At 42.1% G+C, this 17,968-nt stretch overlaps 1 protein-coding gene across 1 annotated transcript in view; it reads right to left on the bottom strand.

Moving 5' to 3' along the window:
• SLC24A3 (solute carrier family 24 member 3) overlaps positions 1 to 17,160 on the bottom strand; it is a 467,208-nt gene extending 450,048 nt beyond the window's left edge. The window contains exon 1 of the mRNA XM_020281853.2: positions 16,750 to 17,160. Coding sequence (XP_020137442.1) covers positions 16,750 to 16,891 — 142 coding nt within the window. The 5' untranslated portion in view covers positions 16,892 to 17,160. The remainder of the gene's footprint in view (positions 1 to 16,749) is intronic.
• Between the last annotated feature and the right edge of the window lie 808 nt (positions 17,161 to 17,968).

The following is a 17,968-nucleotide window of genomic DNA, read 5'->3' as shown; positions in this document are numbered from 1 at the left end:
ACCACACTAGGGTACCAGCATCCTGTCCAACTCCCTGGCAGAAATTTCCAGTAACATCTCTTTCCTCAGAGATGTTCAGCACAGGATAAACAGTGTAAGAGTTTCTTTTTATCAGAAAATATAAATATAAAACTACCTTTGCCTACCTATGAGACTTTGGGCAAGTCACTTTCACTCAAATGTGGGTAATAACACCCAATGCATGCTTCTAAGGAGATAATTATGAAACATAAATTATGAAAAGAGGTGCAAATTTGAGAAAATGCAAAGACAGGCTAGTTAACATTAGATAGATTTAGTTGTTCCTGAATCCTTCTATCATGAACAGAATTTCTTTTTTTTTTTTTTTTTTTGTAACAAACTGAAAATTTCAAGCTAAAATCTGAGTAGGCATTCCAGGATAGTATGGTAATAAGCCGATGGCACATGAGTCACTCTTTCCCACACTCCCACTGAAGGAAATAGTGAAATGCATAGAAAGAAGCTGAGTGTGTTAGAGCTCCTAGCACACAAGAATGGGAGGTGACAGGTGGACCCTGGGAAGGCACACTGGTTCTCCGGGTGTGATTCCCAACCTCAGAAGCATAAGGATTTTGCTGCTGTAAGGAAATGCAGTCAAAGGCATGCTCACCCCATCAATATGACTTTCTGTATCCAACCTTTCAGAGAACCCCATTCCTGGAAATGCAACTTAACCAGGCAAAAAGGTGGAAGGATGGTGGTATATTGGCTTCTGGAGACTAACAGAAAAGAAAAGAGATGGAAAGGACTATGAGAGGGACATAAACCAGGGTGGCAGATTTTCATGCACTGTCTCCAGATATAAGAACTAGGAAGAACCATCCACTGATCAAAATTAGAACGAATGAAGTTCTATTTAAACATTTAAACTACCAGGCAACGGGAGCATGATATCCCCTCTTAGGCAAGCTGAGTCACCCTAGAAAAGTCACCATAAACATAGGAAAGTTGGTCAAGGATCATGCACATCAGCCAGCCATTCAGTTTAAGTGATGCTACTAGTAAGCTGACACATGTGGCCAGGTGAGAGTGGTAACAGTGCAGTAGGGACAGGAGGGTCTGTTCACAGGCACACACATGGCTGGAGCGTCTCTTTCCAGGGTAGACAACTCAAGAAAACTTTGAAAATCCTCTGCAACATAAAAAATAATGCTATTCTTTTCAAAAGAATCTATAATAAAAAGTAGAAGTAAATTTTAAAATTTATTTTGTAATCCCAAGATGCAAAGAAACATGGGCTATATGAAAGAAAAACCAATAATTGGAGAGAAAAACTAAGATTTTAATGGGAGTTAGCTAATAGGTGGACAAGATATATAATGGTTAAAAAAAAGAACATAAATGCAAGCACAAAATACAAATGGGAAGAAGCTATCCCCATAGTGCTGAAAATCAATCATTGAGGAGAAAAAAATGTAGAGACTCTTATAGGATAAAAATGAAAAGACAAAAAGGTAAAAATGATGGAAGAGTGGATGACAGACATGGAAGACAGAAAAATAGCTATCTAAGTTACATACAATTCATGCCCCAAGAGAAATGACCCAAACAAACAAAAAGCCACAATCAAAGCTCATAAAAAAATAAAGCTACAATTACAAGACTATTTGAAAAGTACTAATACTGCCAGACATTTTAAAACTTTTACTGTGAATCTAAAACTGTGCTAAAAGTCAAATGTACTATTAAGCAGGAAAGAATAAAAATAAATTAAGGCACTTAATTCAAGATATTAGAAAATAAAGGAATTAAGAGAAGATTTTTAAAAAATATTAAAGCAGTAATCAATGACTCAGAAAAGGGGGAAAGCAAAGCTGACAAAGAAATACAAGCGGTCTACCTTCAGAAATTGATAAATGAAATATAGTCAGGTTTGATCAAGGAAAAAAAAGCAAGAAAAACATAAATTAGTATTGAGAAAAGGTTACATAATAATTATTACAGAAAAAGTTAAAACAAAAATAAAGATAATGCATAATTTTATTCATCTCTAAAATCTTAATCAAATCGACCCTTTTCTAAGAAAACATAAATTACTAACACAGAAAGGTATCAATGGAAAGAAATTGATGCAAAATTATCTTTAGAGAAGACTATAGGCCAGGTAGTACTATAAGTGCTTTTTCAAGTTTTCAAGCTACAGATAATTCTAATGCCTCATAAAATATTACATAACATAGAGTAACATGGAAATCATCAATTCATTTTGTAAGTTAGTGTAATCCTAATACCAAAACCTGGCAAAAGAGCTACTGGAGCTATCTGTCAATTTCTCTCATGACTATAATAGCAAAAATTTCACATAAAATACCAACAAATAAAATCCAACATCATATTAAAAGAAAAAATCTATGATAGCTATCTAGAGTTTACTTCAGAAGTAGCTTAAAACGGTATCTCTCTCTTTCTCTGTCTCTATATTTATGAATATCAAACACTTCAATCAATGTTAACAAGGCATTTGATCACATTCAACATCTGTGGCAGATTTTTTTTTAAAACATAGAAAACTATAAATAAAAGATAACTTCCACAGCACAGCTAAAGGTAACTAACCAATAGCCAAAAGGTTCCATAGCCCAGTGGAAAGCACATGGACTTCCAACAGTAAAAAACTCTTCAGCTATAGCATGAATCTAATAACTCTCTTATTTAATAGCAAATTATTGGAAAATTTAATGGTATTGGTTTGTATAATAAATTTTTATTATTATTTATATAATTTAAAAGTTTTAAGATTAAAATACAAAGAATAAATATTTTAAAGCATATGTAAGGAATAAAACAATAGCAACAATAAGTAACGAATACCAACATAGTTTTCACAAATATAAAAAAGAAATGGAGAAATAATCATGAATCTTGATAGATTGTTTTAAAAACCTTAATCAAATGAAGAAGCACTCTATGAATGAGAAGAATCAATGCTACAAAATGCCACTTTTCCAGAAGTTATTCATAGATTTGTCAAAACCTAAAGGGATTTGGGGAAAATTTAATAGAGATTCTAAAGTTCACCTGGAAAGATAAAGAGTGATAATAGCAAATGATTTTTTTTTCAAAGCAAGAGGAAAGGAGTCTTGCCCTACTAGATAATTAACATGCTAATAAGCTACAACAATTAATTAATGAGTAAAGAGAATAAAATAGATATCACAAAAACTGCCTGTGGTACATAAAAGAATAAGCATGGAATAAAAGTGGTAACACAAATGTACAGATAAAGGAAAGATTATTCAATAAACAATGTTGGAATTAACTATTAAATCTATTCATCTGTTTAAATTAAATCTTTATTTCAGGCTAAAATAAATTCCAAATGAGAAGTTAAATGTTTAAAAAATTAAACCATAAAAATAGGGAGGGAAAAGACATTTTAAAAAGGGAAATAAATATATGATTGATCATGCATCTAAGACTACAACAATGAAAAAATGCAAGGAAAAGAGAGGTAGTTTTGAATAGGTAAGAATGAAAACCTTCTGTATACCAAAAAATAAGCAAAACTTTTTAAATAGGGTAAAATAAAATATAATATATAAAAAGCTCTTACAAATCATTAAGAAAAACACTATTATCCCATTATTTAAAAAATGGAGACTAAACATGAACAAAACCTTTCTCACAAGGAAAGGAATATAAATGCTCAATAAACATTTATAAAATATTCAGCCTCACTGGTAAAGAAGGCAGGCAAACGAAAGAAAGCAATGAGACAAGACACCATCTTTATGCAATCAAACTAAATCTCAAATATGTAAAAATATTTCTGGCAAGAGAACATTGAATTGTGCACTCTCAAACACTGCTGTTGGGATTTCAAATGTGTTCCAATTCCTGGAAAGTTATATAGTAATATGCGTTAACCTTTACAATCAACACTATGCCCTTTGACATTGAACCACCTACTGAAATTGCCAGAGACCACCAAAGACTTCTTTATAAGACTACTCATTGCAATCACAGCATGGAAAATCCCAAATTAACTCAAATGGAGGCCTGAATAAATATGTTACGATATAATCAAAGGAAACAATGTAATAGTTAAGACCATGGGATGTGGAACCAGATAGCCTGGATTCGAATCCTACTTGGCTACATAGAAACTTTGTGACCTTGAGCAAGTTACTTAAATTCTTTGTGTGTTATTTGTTTTTTGCATATAAAATGGAGATAATAAAGGTATGTAGTCTGTAGGGCTTTTGTGGAGATTAAAATAGTCAATATTGGTAAAGCATTTAGTGCCTCAAGTATTCTAAATGCTCAATAAACATCATTTTCTGTAATACTAAGAAAAGTATTGTGATTATTATGACTATTATGAAGACATTAAAATTAGTTTTTAAGTTTAACACCATAGAGAAATGCCTATGATAAGTTCAAAAGCAGGATCTACCAATTCTACACAATCTCTTTCAGAATATAGTAGAGAGCAATTCCCAACTCATTTTATGAGGTCAACATTACCCTGATAGCAAAACCAGGCAAAGATAGTTCAAAATAAGGAAATTCCAGACCCTTACCTTTGTGATTACAGATGTGAAAGTCTTCAACAACATATGATCAAATCAAATCCAGAAATTATAAAATTAAAAACACACCAGGATCAAAGTGAGCTTCTTCAGGGTGTACAAGGATGATTCTGTATTCAAAACTCAACCCATGTAATCTACCATATTAACCATCTAAAGACGAAAAATCATGTAAGCAATAGAAAGTGATGCAGGAAAAGCATCTGACAGACTTCAAGGATTAGAAGGGAACTTGCTCTCTTGATAAAGGACATTTATGAAAAACCTTCAGCAAACATTATACTTAGCAGTGAAGGACTAAATGCTTCCCCCCTAAGATCAGGGACAAAGCAAGGATGTCCATTCAAACTCAAGATTGTACTGGAAGTCCTAACCATTGCAATAAGGCAAGAAAAAGAAATCACAAAGCCTGGATCTGAATATTTATAGCAACTATATTCATAATTACCCTAACTAAAAACAACCCAAATGTTCTTCAATAGGTAAAGGGATAAACAAACTGTTGTACTTCTATATAATGGAATTCCACTCAGCCATGAAAAGGAATCAACTACTGATACAGAAAACAACTTAGATAAGTCTGAGAGGCATTATACTGAGTGAAAAAAGCCAGTCTCAAAAGATTCCAGACTGTAGGACTCCATTTGTATGATACTGTCAAAAAGAGATATCACTACAGTGACAGAGAACAGATCCAGTACCAGGGATGGGGAAGAGTATGACCAAAAAGGGGTATCTTAAGGGAAGTTTTCAGCGTGATATACTGTTGTACATCCGGATTGTCAATCAAGTTTACTGTATTTTTGTTTAATTTTTAAAGCAGAATCCAAGACATTATATATAGTATGACACCCATTTTAAGATATGTAAAGGAGGAAATACACCACAATGTTGGAAAATACTAGAACTGACCTACTCTCATGCCCAGATTTGTTGAAAGTAGGTGCAATGAATTTTCTTTCTGCACACAGCCTAACAAACATCTGTGATTTGAAACAACCCAAGTGTGGCATCCCACTCAAGAGGTCCTTGACATCAAGTTTTCAAAGCCTGGGTGTTCTTAAGGTCCTAGGAAACTTTTCTTTCTATGGAAATGATGTTCAAATCACAGCCCAGAATTGCAACAACAGGGATGAAAAAAAGTTGAAAACTTGAAATTTCAAAGACCCCCAACCTGAAGAAGTAATGACTATTCATTTTCAAAATAGCCAATCATTCTAATGGTCATGTGAGGTGACTGCCCAGGTAGAAGAAGGTGAACCAATGGTGCAAACTCTCTCCTAAAGCAAGCTAGGAGTGTTCCAACAGCCAGTGTTTCTGATTAAACAAATCTTTCACTTGCTACAAAAAGTAGCTCACCCTGAAAATCCCTAATTGTTCCCAGGTACTAACTCTATGGAATGCCAAAAAATTCTCAGAGAGATTCCAGCATTTCAGAAACATCTTAGAATTTGAAATAATTTTTACAAAGAAGTCGTTTTCACTAAATGTATTTTTTAACCTTAACCTTCTGCTGTTTTTCCTTAAGTATTTTCTAAGCAAGGAGTCAGAAAGCCTGGGTTCTGGTCCCCAATTCCAATTTTCTTTTATGTCATTTTCCTCAAAGATAAAATCAGATATTAAGACACATGGTCCCCAAGAGCTTCTCTATCTCTAATACCCTGGGAAACAAATACTGGTGAAAGTAATATCGCAAGAGTCATGACTAAACTGCTTGAATGAACAAACCACTTGAATAACTATTTTCATGGAGCATTCATTCAGAAATATTGTGCAAATGACAGAAAAAATTATTCCTCAAAGAAACCATTAACAAGCTAACCATGCCCTTTATCTGGCACTCAGCTCAGGCTACCATACCTGAGAGTAATAAAACTGCAGTGATTGAGAAAACCCTAGAAGTCCTAATTTTACTAATGTAGATTGACCTACTGCTCATTTCCCTGCACAAACTTACAAGCAATCCTTTGGGTAGAGTGCAATATTATTGGGGATAGAATGTCCTTAATTCTTAAAATTATATTTTTTAATTCATTTTATTTTTGGAAAAGGTGATATGAGTTACTTAACTTGACTGCTTTTGTACTAAAAGGCACACACAGGTGTGGTATAAAAGAACAACACAAGGGATCCCTGTGGTATTGGATCTGTTCATTATCTTTACTAGGATGATGAACATCCAACCCTACACAGGTGATGAAATTGTATATAACCCAATACACACACACACATACAATGAATATAGCAGTCCACCCTTATCTGTGATTTCACTTCCCATGGTTTCAGTTACCCAAGGTCAACCATGGTTCAAAAATATTAAATGGAAAATTCTAGAAATAAAGAATTCCTAAGTTTTAAGTTTTATGCCGATGTGAGTAGCATGATGAAATCTCACATTGTCTTGCTCTATCCCACCCTGTACATGAACCATTCCTGTATCCAGTGTCTCCACACTGTCTACACTTCCCCCTGTGGCTTAATACCTGGCTCATTTTCATATCAACTGTTGCTGCATTACACTTGCGTGTTCTAGGTGAAGAGTAGTAGCCTAAAACTATGTCATAATTCCTACTTCATTCACCACACTTCATCTCATCATGTAAGCATTTTATCATCTCATATCATCCCAGGAAGAAGGGTAAGTACATTACAATATGATATTTTGAAAGAGAGAGACCACATCACATAACTTTTATTACAACATATTGTTATGATTGTTCTATTTTATTAGTAATTATAGTTAATCTCTTACTGCACCTCATTTATAAATTAGACTCTATCATAGGAATTACATATAGGAAAAAAGCATAATGTATATAGGGTTTAGTACTACCAATGGTTTCAGGCATCCACTAATATATCCTCCACAGATGGGGGGAGTACTATACAAATAAAACTGCAGAAATCTGAATAAGATTGGTATATTATATCAATGTTACTGTCCTGGTTATGATGTCTTGCTACAGTTTTGCAAAATGTTACCACTGGAGAAAACTGGGGAAAATAAACAAGGGATGTTTCCATATAACTTCTTACAACTGCATGTGAATCTCCAATTCTCTCAGTAGAAATTTCAATTTTAAAAAAAAGAATATGATGAAGATTAAGCCTTCCTTCATCCCCCCATCCTTAACCATTAGTTCTCCCAGGACTCAGCGGCTCTTACCAGTGTCTTGTGTATAGTAGGAAAAGAGAAAAGAAAGAAAGGACGAAGGGAAGAAGGAAGGAAAGAAAGAGGAAAGAAATGACGGTAAATAATTTGGGATGGTCCTGCTATATAGCCAAATAAATTATTCAATCTTTATTCACACTCATAGTTGTGAGGGCTGAACATCCCTTGAGTCTGGGAGAGTGCTTCTACTGGACAAATCTCCCTCAATCCCAGCTTCCTTCCCCATTAGATTCCCAGAAGTAACCAGGTCTTTTCTGTCAAGAGATCTTTCTCCTGGAAATCTGACCAGCCCTTGATAAAGGTCTAAAACTAGAGACATGGCACACTGCCCAGTGAAATGGCCCAGTCAGATCACCTTACAGAGACATTTACAATCAACAAGACCCTCCTTTGCACAGTTTCTAATCAATGGCCCCATATAAATATGAGTAGATGCCAAAGATTCCCTGACCTTTGCAAAAAGCACATAATTATGAGACACAGAATGAAATAAATGGACAACGGCAACTTGGAGAAACAGAGTCCATGCAGGGAAAAGAAAACTTCAAAGATGACTACGAATCTATTTAAGGATATATGAGATGATATTTTGTATTGATAAAGCAGAATAGGATGCTGTTAAAAACAACTTTCATAGGGAAAAAAAAGAGTTCCTGGAAATTAAAAACATAACAGCAGAAATTAAAAGCTCAGTATAGGAATTAGAAGATACAGACAAGAAAAACTAGAGAAAACAGAGCAAAAGGAGGAGAGAAATGGGAGAGAAGAGATAAGAAAATCAGAAGATCAATAAAGGAAGTCAAACATCCAAACAACAGGCAAACCAGAAAGACAGAGGAGAGTACTTAAGATAGAGGAAATCATAAAAGGAAAGTTCCCAGATCTGAAGAACATAAGCTTCTAGATTAAAAGAACTGTAGATCCAGAAAAATTACCAGTCATATAATTATGACATGACTGAATATTAAGACAAAACAGACCATTAGGAGCAAAGCAAAGAACATACATGCTCTTACAGGAAGAAAACAAGTTTCCAAAAAAACGTAAAAACCAGAACAGCATCAGACTTCTCAGAGGCAAGCCTAGAAGCTGAAAGTCCTCCAAGAAATGCCTTCAAAATTTCAAGGCAAATGCATTCCAAACTAATTCTTAACCCAGCCTAACTATCTTCTAAGTGTGGAGGTAGAAGGAATATATTTTCGAACACACAAAGTCTCAAATCTTTACTTTCCACACTGCCTATGGTCAGAGGCACCTGGAGTGAGTGATCTCTGCAAATGTACACTGCAAATGCAGGAATAAGCCAAGAAAGACATCTACCTGGGTTCCAAATAGCAGGGCTTTCCACACAAGGGAGAGCTGAAAAAAATATGCAGGAGGAAGCTAAAGGGAGATTGAAAGATGACAGCTGGGCAGCAGACTTTATAAGGAACTTGTCCAGACTAGAACAGGCCAGAAGAATCTGGTAACGATTTCTTCCAAAAGCAAACTGGATAGAATACTTAATGTCACTGTGAATATTGACAGGAGACTGAGGCAACTAGAGGAAAGTTTGGGCTGAAGTTAGTGGTGTAAAAGCTTAGAAAAACTAAGCAGACAAACATGTATTAATTCACATCCGTCCAGGACAGGAAAATTAATTATGGTGTATTTTAGAGCTCAGCTAAGGAGAGGATTTATGTGGCTGTAATAAGGTAAATACTGACCATTAACCTAACCCAGTGGTGCTCAACCCTGTCTACTTACTAGCACCATCTTCATCTTTAAAAAAAAAAAAGGAAAAAAAGAAAAAAAAATGCACAGGCCACACCCCTGAATGGAGCATGACATCAGAAATTCTGGGAGATGGGACCCAGACATGAGTAATTTTTAAAGTTCCCCAGGTGATTACAATGTGCAGAGAAGAATGAGAACCATGGAGCTAACCAAAGATGCAATGTTCACCCTCACGTATATAACTCCCAGATCTTTATCTGTAGTCACAAGTGCTTATGATCTTGACTTTCAACTGTCAGCTATACATGCTACCTAAATGCTCTCAGAGTCAAAATATCCAAAAATGAATGTTTCATGTTCTGTCTTAAAAATGGCATATTGACTTAACAATGTAGAGTCACGGTGCCCCCTTTCTCCTGGTCGCCCACGGCACCCATCATCCCCTTTGTTCTGTTGTCAAAGTCCTGCTCAAGAAATTGCTCATCATTCCCTGTCCTCCATGGGTTCAAATTCCATGGCAGACTGGCTCACTAGAGTGAAAATGACTTTTGCTAAAATTAAACAGTGCAGAAATACAAAGGGAAAAATGAAGAGACATATTGCAAATGTTGCAAATGTGAAAGTCCCCAAACCGGGTCACAGATGAGCTGACTTTCTTTGTTCACCCTCTCCTAGAAATAAATAGCTATTGACAAGCAAGAATGACTGCCAGGTTTCATGCTTATGGGTTTGGACAGCTCCAGAAGTGACATAAGTCTTTCCCTGTTCCCTCAAGTTCCCACCTAAGCCCTAAACACTAAAGTTGAAAGGATCATGACCAATATGCTCCCTGGCCCACAGGTGGATCCAGGTAAGTTGAGTCTTTAGGTATTGCCATTCTAATCCCACCCCCACCCCCATCCTGCACACCATTCTCATCAAAAGGCCCAGGTTTCCTTTGGGGTCTATGACTGAAACCAGATCCCTGTGGCAGTCCCCCACAGTGTTTGGGGAGCCAAGTGGCATCCCCAACAGAAGCGAATGAGAGAATTTACTTCTCTTGCACCTTTATCAGCCCTAGATAGGATCTCATGTCCTAATCTCTGCCCATACGATATTGAAAAAAATGATATTTCATTATTTTTAAATTCAGATGTCCCTGTCAAGACTCAGATTAAGGTTGTAACTTGTGTCTACTGGCCGTCTGCAATTGCTTTTGTGCAAACTGCCTGTCCGTTGTCATTTTGCCCGTTTTTTCTATGAGTCTGACTTTTTATCTCCCATTCTCTATCGATCTAATTCCTTTTATTTTTCAGGTTCCAGCTTCTACTGACCACCACGACCTGCACGCCATGCCGTATTTCTCATTTGTATCTCTCATAATACATGAAAATTACAATAGTTTCATGCCTCTCTTCTCACTCACGCTTGAGCACTGTAAGGATGGACACTCGGGGTGTCCATCACAGACACCGCTGATACCCCAGCAACTAGCAAAAAGCCTGCCACGTGTTTAACAAACAAATGGACTGGACAAGGTCCCTGTGTCTTATACCCTCGGGATCCAGGCAGGAACTCCCTCAAGAGGTTCCACTGAAGAGCGTTTCCTAATGGGACAGTCTGCAGGGTGAGGGCAGGGCCGGGAAACCAACAAAGGATTGTGTAGCCCCCAGGCTTAGCAATGACAGGAGCACAGCCACCCCCAGAGGGAAGAGGAACGAGAAGGCAGCAGTAGGTCGAACCCTAGGAGACATGTGGCCCATCACGGTGTGGCTCATAAAAAAACCTTCTTCCACCTGAATTCTAATGCTTCAGGTTGTCAAATCCTACAGGATACCACATGTGAAATCACTGCAAACAATAAATAAAAATAAATGTCAAAAGAGCTCTCCAGAAACAAAAGGCAGGAATAGACCAGAAAAAACTCCGATTACCTCCCTGGCAGCACAACCCATTTGCTTTGCAACTTCGGGGACATTCTCTGCACTCCCCATACCTCTGTTCCCCATGATGAAAGTCTGTGTGCCGTTATTCCTCCCCAGAATTCTTCAGCTCAAGGAAATGAAACCTCCTTACAGGAAAAGAGAGTTGCCAAAATCCTATTCTATCATCCAACTTCCACCAGGCCTTGGAATTCTCACCAAATAGCTAGTTTTGCAATTCTTTTGGCTTTGCCAACCCTCCAGGGTAAAAAAAAAAAAAAGCTTCCCACAAGGATTCGAGCCTTGCAAGTGGAGGAAACGTTTGAGAAAAATCTGGGTTGATGAGAAGCTAAGAAAAGCCAGGAGGAAAGAGACACGTCTATATATGTTTATGCAGAAAATAGAAAGGTTGAAAAGCAATGTGTTTCTAAAATACTGCTTCTATGAAACCAACCTTCTGTTATTCCTTACTCCCCAGTGGACTGAAAAAGGCAGGGTGATTCCTCATCTTCTATTCAAGTCCTCCTCAGCTGAGGCTGGAAAATGCAGCCACATGTAGCTCTGACGTGGGTGGGCTTGGGTTCAAATCCTGCCACTAAACGAACTGACACCGGGCAAGCCATTCCACTTTTTTCAGCTCAGCGCTATCCCGTGAAAAATGGGTAACAACACTGAGTTTGCTGGACTAGGTGCAGAATTATAATCCATGACAATAAAATCTGTGCCAGCGAGTGGTCTCTGAACACACGATAACTAGTTTATTATCACGGGCGCTGCAGTTCAGAAATCAAAAGCGGTCTCCTTTTTTAACAAATATCTTTTATATTTGCCTCTAAATTTAAAAAATATCTTCTGAGCTCCTACTATAGGCTGGGTGACTTGGGTGACAGAAGGGAGGAAAATTAATAGAGTCCCTGACCTCCTGGAACTTACAACCTGCGGAAGAACAGATGCTACTCAAATCAAGACCAAATGCATACATAATTGCCAACTGTGATAAATGCTATGAAGGGAAAAGACAGTGTACTCAGAGAGCAAAATGAAGGCATGGGGTCTAGTCGGAAATCTGGGGCTGGGAAGTGAAGGATTCACTCGCTGCAGTGGTGAACGAAGCAGTCCAGACAGTGGTGGGACCCGCACGTGCTAGGGACCCTCAGATTCTGGGGCCAGAATAAGTGTTGCCATTGTCAGGGGCAGAGGAAGCCAAAGTGGGGAAGCGTGGAAAGAGGCAGCGTCCAGGAAGGCCACGCGAAGGATCGAAGGTTGCTGTCATAGCCCTCTGAGGAACGGGAAGCCACAAAGGTAAAGATGAGCTCTCAGATCTGAAACTTAAATTCACGGTTCAAATCTTCACCGCCGCCCCCTTTGCAAAAACCCCATCTAGACGCCACGCCAGTCAACGTGAGCAACACCACTTTTATTAGCGGAAGACATTTCGAAGATATTTCACTCCTAAGTTGCAACTCCTTCAAATCCTTGGATTTTCCAAAGGCGACCATCACAATATCTCCCACCGCAGAGGCTTTCAGGTGACCCTACACCCCTCCGTTGAGTGAGGAGGTGGTGTCTATGCACTTCTCCTTGACACTGGGCTGACATCCGTCACTGCCTTGACCAACAGAAAATAGTGGCAATGACACTCTGTGACTTCTGAGGCCATGCATGTTCTCTGGGGACACTCGCCCTTGGAACCCAGCTGCCATGCTCCGAGGAAACTCAAACTGAGTCACATGGAGAGGCCACGTGTAGGTGTTCTGGTTGGCAGCTCGGCGGAGGGTCCAGTTAACCAGGCATATCAGCTCCAGGCATGGGAGCCATGCTGCCTGCAATGGCTCCAGATCCAGCTGTCGAGTCAGCCAGCCTTGCGATCTTTCCAGCTGAGCCCCCCCCTGACATAACAAAGCAGAAACGAGACACCCCAACTACCCCCTGTCCAAATCCCTGGCCCTAAGTATCCATAAGCAAAATAATGATAATAATAATAAAACATCTATTTTACACCACCAGGTTTTGGGGTGATTTGTTACACAGCAATAGTAACTAGGACAGAAAGTATTTCAAAGTTTTATATATAGACATATATGTACATATAAATATATGTGCCTCCTAGAGAGGCCGTCTATAATTACTTCTGAGTTAGAATCCCTGGGCTTTATCCACACCACTTCTGGAAAAAGATGGCCAGGTCGTTTACATCAAAGAAATATTAAACACTTTTGAACCACTCAAAATATACAAAAGTAATCCATTCTCACCGCAAAAAGAAAGGAAAACCCTCATTAGCAAATCTAACACTTTATTTCAATTGGCTTTGAAAACAGAGATCAAAAAATGAGCTCTTCATTCATAACCACTAAGTAGGGCACCTAGGGCTTGTCTTTCTTCACCACTGAAGGCTCACATGTCTGAAAAGAGTGTTTGCAGATAAAACAAGGCATCACGTATAAGGTGTACTTAGCATAGTACCTAGCACTTAAGAGCCCACCAAATTCCAGTTATTATTACTACTTTTGTTGTTGTTAGAATTCAACTTTTTCTTGATTCTACCACTAGCCCTTCCTGACCTAAATTAAACAATCCTCATATTCTATCTCAGCAGGAAAAGATCAGTATAGATTATTTACTGTACTGAGTAACTTTTCAGTCTATAACTAAACATTTTTAGTATATAACCAAACCTGAGTTAGGCTGGATGTTAAGAAAAGGATCTCATATTCCATATGATTAGAAATGTTATCCAACATTATATAACGTAACTGCCACGCATCTCTATTTTGTTTGGGTAAAAGAATTGTCCTTTTTAGAAACAGAGAAAAGAAAAGGGAGAGATAAAGAGAAGGAAGAAAGAAGGGGGTAGGGAGGGAAAGAAAGATCAATATGTATTAGAAAACAAGCTTCTGGGAAGTTACATTTAACAATCATGGCATGGCTTTCAACGTGAATAAATATAATATTACCTTTGATCATTATGAAGGTACTCTTATGAGATTATATAAATATTACAAACCTGCACCCAGACGGTGGCTTGAATATCAAAGAACAGAGGTAGGAACAAAAAGCTAGGTCACCTCAGGTTGTTTTCTTTCCCCCTACACTTCCATTGCTGTGTGACCTTAAGCAAGTAACTCAGCCCCTCTAAGTCACAAAGACTTCAAAACATGACTAAATTCCAAACCTCAGTATCCATACTGAAAGGACCATCAAGTAGAGTGGCCTTCAAGTTTCCAGGGTAAAAGTCACCATGCAAATGCTTAGGTATGCTGAATGACAGTTCCTCAAGCAAAATAATCATTTTCAGATTCACATGCATTAATTAATATGTTAATAATTATCTTGAAAAATCTGTGCCTTGCTGAAAACTACTGCTGTTCATCACATACTGAAACCATCAATATCTAATGGAAGAAAAAGTAATTAGAGACCATTTCAACATGCATGTCATTTGGGGGAAATGAAGGAGGCTGGCTGGCAAGCTCCTTAACACAGTTGGCTTTTCCAAGTTGGATTTTTCCATTCCTAGGGTCAGGGGCTTACTAAGCTTGACAAGGATGGGAGGAGATGGAGAGGAAGTGAGAGGGAAAAACAGAATGGGAATGGTAGGAAGGAGAAAGGGAGAAAGTAAGGGATGGGGGGAGAGGGAGGGCTGTGCTATGGAACTAAATGTGAATCAGTGGCACCTGAACAGAAATGCCACTGCCAGGGAAACCATTTCAAAATGACATCCTAGTCACTAGGTTTCAAGTTTGCAGAGTGTCTGACCCCCCTCCCCCTCAAACACCCCAGTTTTCCAGGGCCCAGGCAGCCCCTTGCCAATGATCGACTTAACTGTATGGGTCACATTCTCCATCTAGAAAAATGTCTTTTAAATCCTGAAAAGTGGTGGGAACTGTATGACTCACAGAGCCCCAACATGCCGGAAAAAGGGCTGGCATGTCATGGACTTGGAATGGCCAGGAACTAGAAGGTGGCATGAACTAGAAGCTGGCTTTTCACTCATAAAAACTGGGAAGACTGAAAGGGGGTTAATGAAAACCCTCTCCCTGAGACTCTTCCGTTAGATTGATGTCTGGCAGGTCCCAACGTGCCCTTGGAGAGATGTCCTGCTTCCCTCCCACTAGCACAGCCCCCTGAATCCATGGACAGAGGAGCCGGGATGCAGGAGCCCTGGAGAGAGCCATGCAATCTTTCCCGGCTCCACTGAAGATCAAGAGGGACTCTCTCCCATTACCATATAAGATGAAGTCTGTCAAGAGGTCTGCTGAGACCTGCACGAAGACCGACCCACCATCCGGTTCCACCACGAAGCGACAGATGCACTAATCTGGGGGAGATCCCTTTTTAATTTGACAGCATCTTTAAAAATACCTTCCCATCACCATCAAAATGTCCTTATGCTGCACCTCATAACACCTTGCATTAGAGCTATGTCTGTCTTCACACCGCAGCACACATTTGTAACTGCTTTTACTCACAACCGTTTACATAGCTGCTTTCCCACGAACCCCGCCGCTTGAAAGGCCGGGATCTAAAACCATTTTACAACACTTGTTCCTCCAAGTCCTGCCTTAGTTTTTTAGACAGCTGCACCCCGGGGTCCAAATTGTTTTCAGCAGACAACTGTTCTGAGCACATTTCTTTTACAAGATCTATTTCAGCTCAAGAAAGGCCAAGGACAAAGACAAAAGTGGGTCGGGCCCCGTGCAGGGCACCGCGAAAGGAGTGGACGGGCGGTCGGCTCCAAATCATTTCTTCCACACAGCAATTCTGCAAAAGGGACGCTATGGGAAGGAGCCCATGTCTTCCCAGTGAGTGGGCAGTTTAAGAGAACAAGTCCGTTCCTAACCCCTAGCTGGATGGCCAACACTTTTTTCCTACCCGAAGTTCCCGGCACCTGTTCTGAAAAGAACGGTAAAGAGCTTTCTTTCTACACGGTCCACCCCGCCTGTCCTATGAATATATGGAGACCTGTGTGTTAACCAGTCAAGCAACCCCATTCGATCCTTGAGCAAACCATGGAGTGTACAGGTGGTTACCTGCACAGGTGCTGAATCTTGCCAGGACAACTTTACCGCTGGCCCTGGGGGGCTTTTGGGGGGAAAAACAGCCCCCCGGCTCGCGGGTTAGAAGCGCAGAGGCAGGAGGCACAGGTAGGTTCCCAGGGCACCTGGGCGCCCACGCGTGCCGGCCGCTTCTCCGTCCCGCAGTCCGGGCGCTCGAGGTCCGCTCCTCGCGAGCCACTGCGGGCCGTACGGGGAGTCCTCGTGCCCGGCGCCCCCACCCGCCGGCGACCCAGCCTGCTTGCGCCGGGCTGCCCGGCCGGGCCGACCGCAGCAGCCCCGCGCCCAGCCCAGGAGCCCCGAGCCGCCGGAGCCGCAGCGCCCACTCGGGGCCGGCGGCGAGCACTCACCCTTCTGCTCTCGCAGGCTCGACAGCGACCAGAGCAGCAGCGCCACCGAAGCCAGGAAGCAGAGCTGGCTCAGCAGAAGGTCTCTCCGGCGGCGGCGGCGGCGGCGGCGACGCGCGCGGTCCTCATCGCCGGGCGGCGGCATCCTCGGGCGGCCGGGCGGTGGCCCCGGCAGGAGACGGCCGCTCCTGTAGCGGGCGGCCGCGGCGGGGACGGCGGCGGGAGGCAGCCCTGCGCGCAGCAGCCGCGCGTCCTCGCTGCGCTCCCACCCGGCCGCCGCCTCCGCCTCCTCTTCCTCCTCGCCGCTGCCCGTCTCCTCTTCGTCGCCCTCGTCGTCGCTATCGCTCAGTCCCTCCTCCCCTCCCTCCTCCTCCTCCTCGCCGCTCGCCAGCGCCGCCACCTCCCGGCGCTCGGGGTCCCTCTCCTCCTCGCGCGCCATGGCTCCCACGCTCCGCGCCCGCGCTGGGCCTGGGGCGGCGGCGCGGCGGGGGCGGCGGGGGCGGCCGGGAGGCGGGGGCGGCGGGGGCCGAGGAGGAGGAGCGGGGCAGGACCGGCGGGAGGAGGGCCCGCCGCTGGCTAACTCGGCCGGCTGGCGAGGCCACCCCGGGCTGGCTCCGGCCTCGCCGGCTGCAGGAGCGCGTCGCGGGGCCTCCCGCCTAGTCCATGGTCCGCGCGGGTGGGCCGGGGCCGGAGCCGGGGCCAGAGCGCACTGGGAGCACGGAGCGAGCCGGGAGCACGAGTGGGCGCAGCTCCCCGCAGCCTGCAGCGACGCCGCTGGGGTGGCCCGGGTGGGCGACAGGAGAGCGCGCGGGCGCGGAGGGGCGGCGGGGATGCAGCCGGCGCTGGCCGGCACGGCGGGGAGGGGGCGCGCGGGGAGGAGACTGGGCTGGGGAGGGAGCCCCGTGTGCAATCCTTCAACCCTTCGGTACCGGGGCAGGGGAGGCGGCGCAGGGGGCCCCTCTTGGGAAGCACACACGCCGCTTCTGAGAGGCGGGTCTCCACGAAGAAAGATTCGCTGGAAACTTTTGGAGAAATCGAGGGTCTCTTCAGCCTCCTCCCCTCCTGCTGACCAGAGTAGGGGCGCCAGGAGTGCGCTTGGCTGCACGTGCCCAGCCACTGGCCTCGCCTCCTCTTGCGGGCCTCCGGGGTTTCCCTGGGCCGGCCCGCTTGTGGGGATCCCCCTGCACCCCGCCTGCTCCGTCCTGGAACAGGCCTCCCCAGA

Source organism: Microcebus murinus, chromosome 16 (genome assembly GCF_040939455.1).
Source record: "Microcebus murinus isolate Inina chromosome 16, M.murinus_Inina_mat1.0, whole genome shotgun sequence".
In the NCBI taxonomy this organism is placed as follows: Eukaryota; Metazoa; Chordata; class Mammalia; order Primates; family Cheirogaleidae; genus Microcebus; species Microcebus murinus.
The sequence above is the reverse complement of the archived record's forward strand: the minus strand, read 5'-3'. Positions and strand labels throughout refer to the sequence as shown.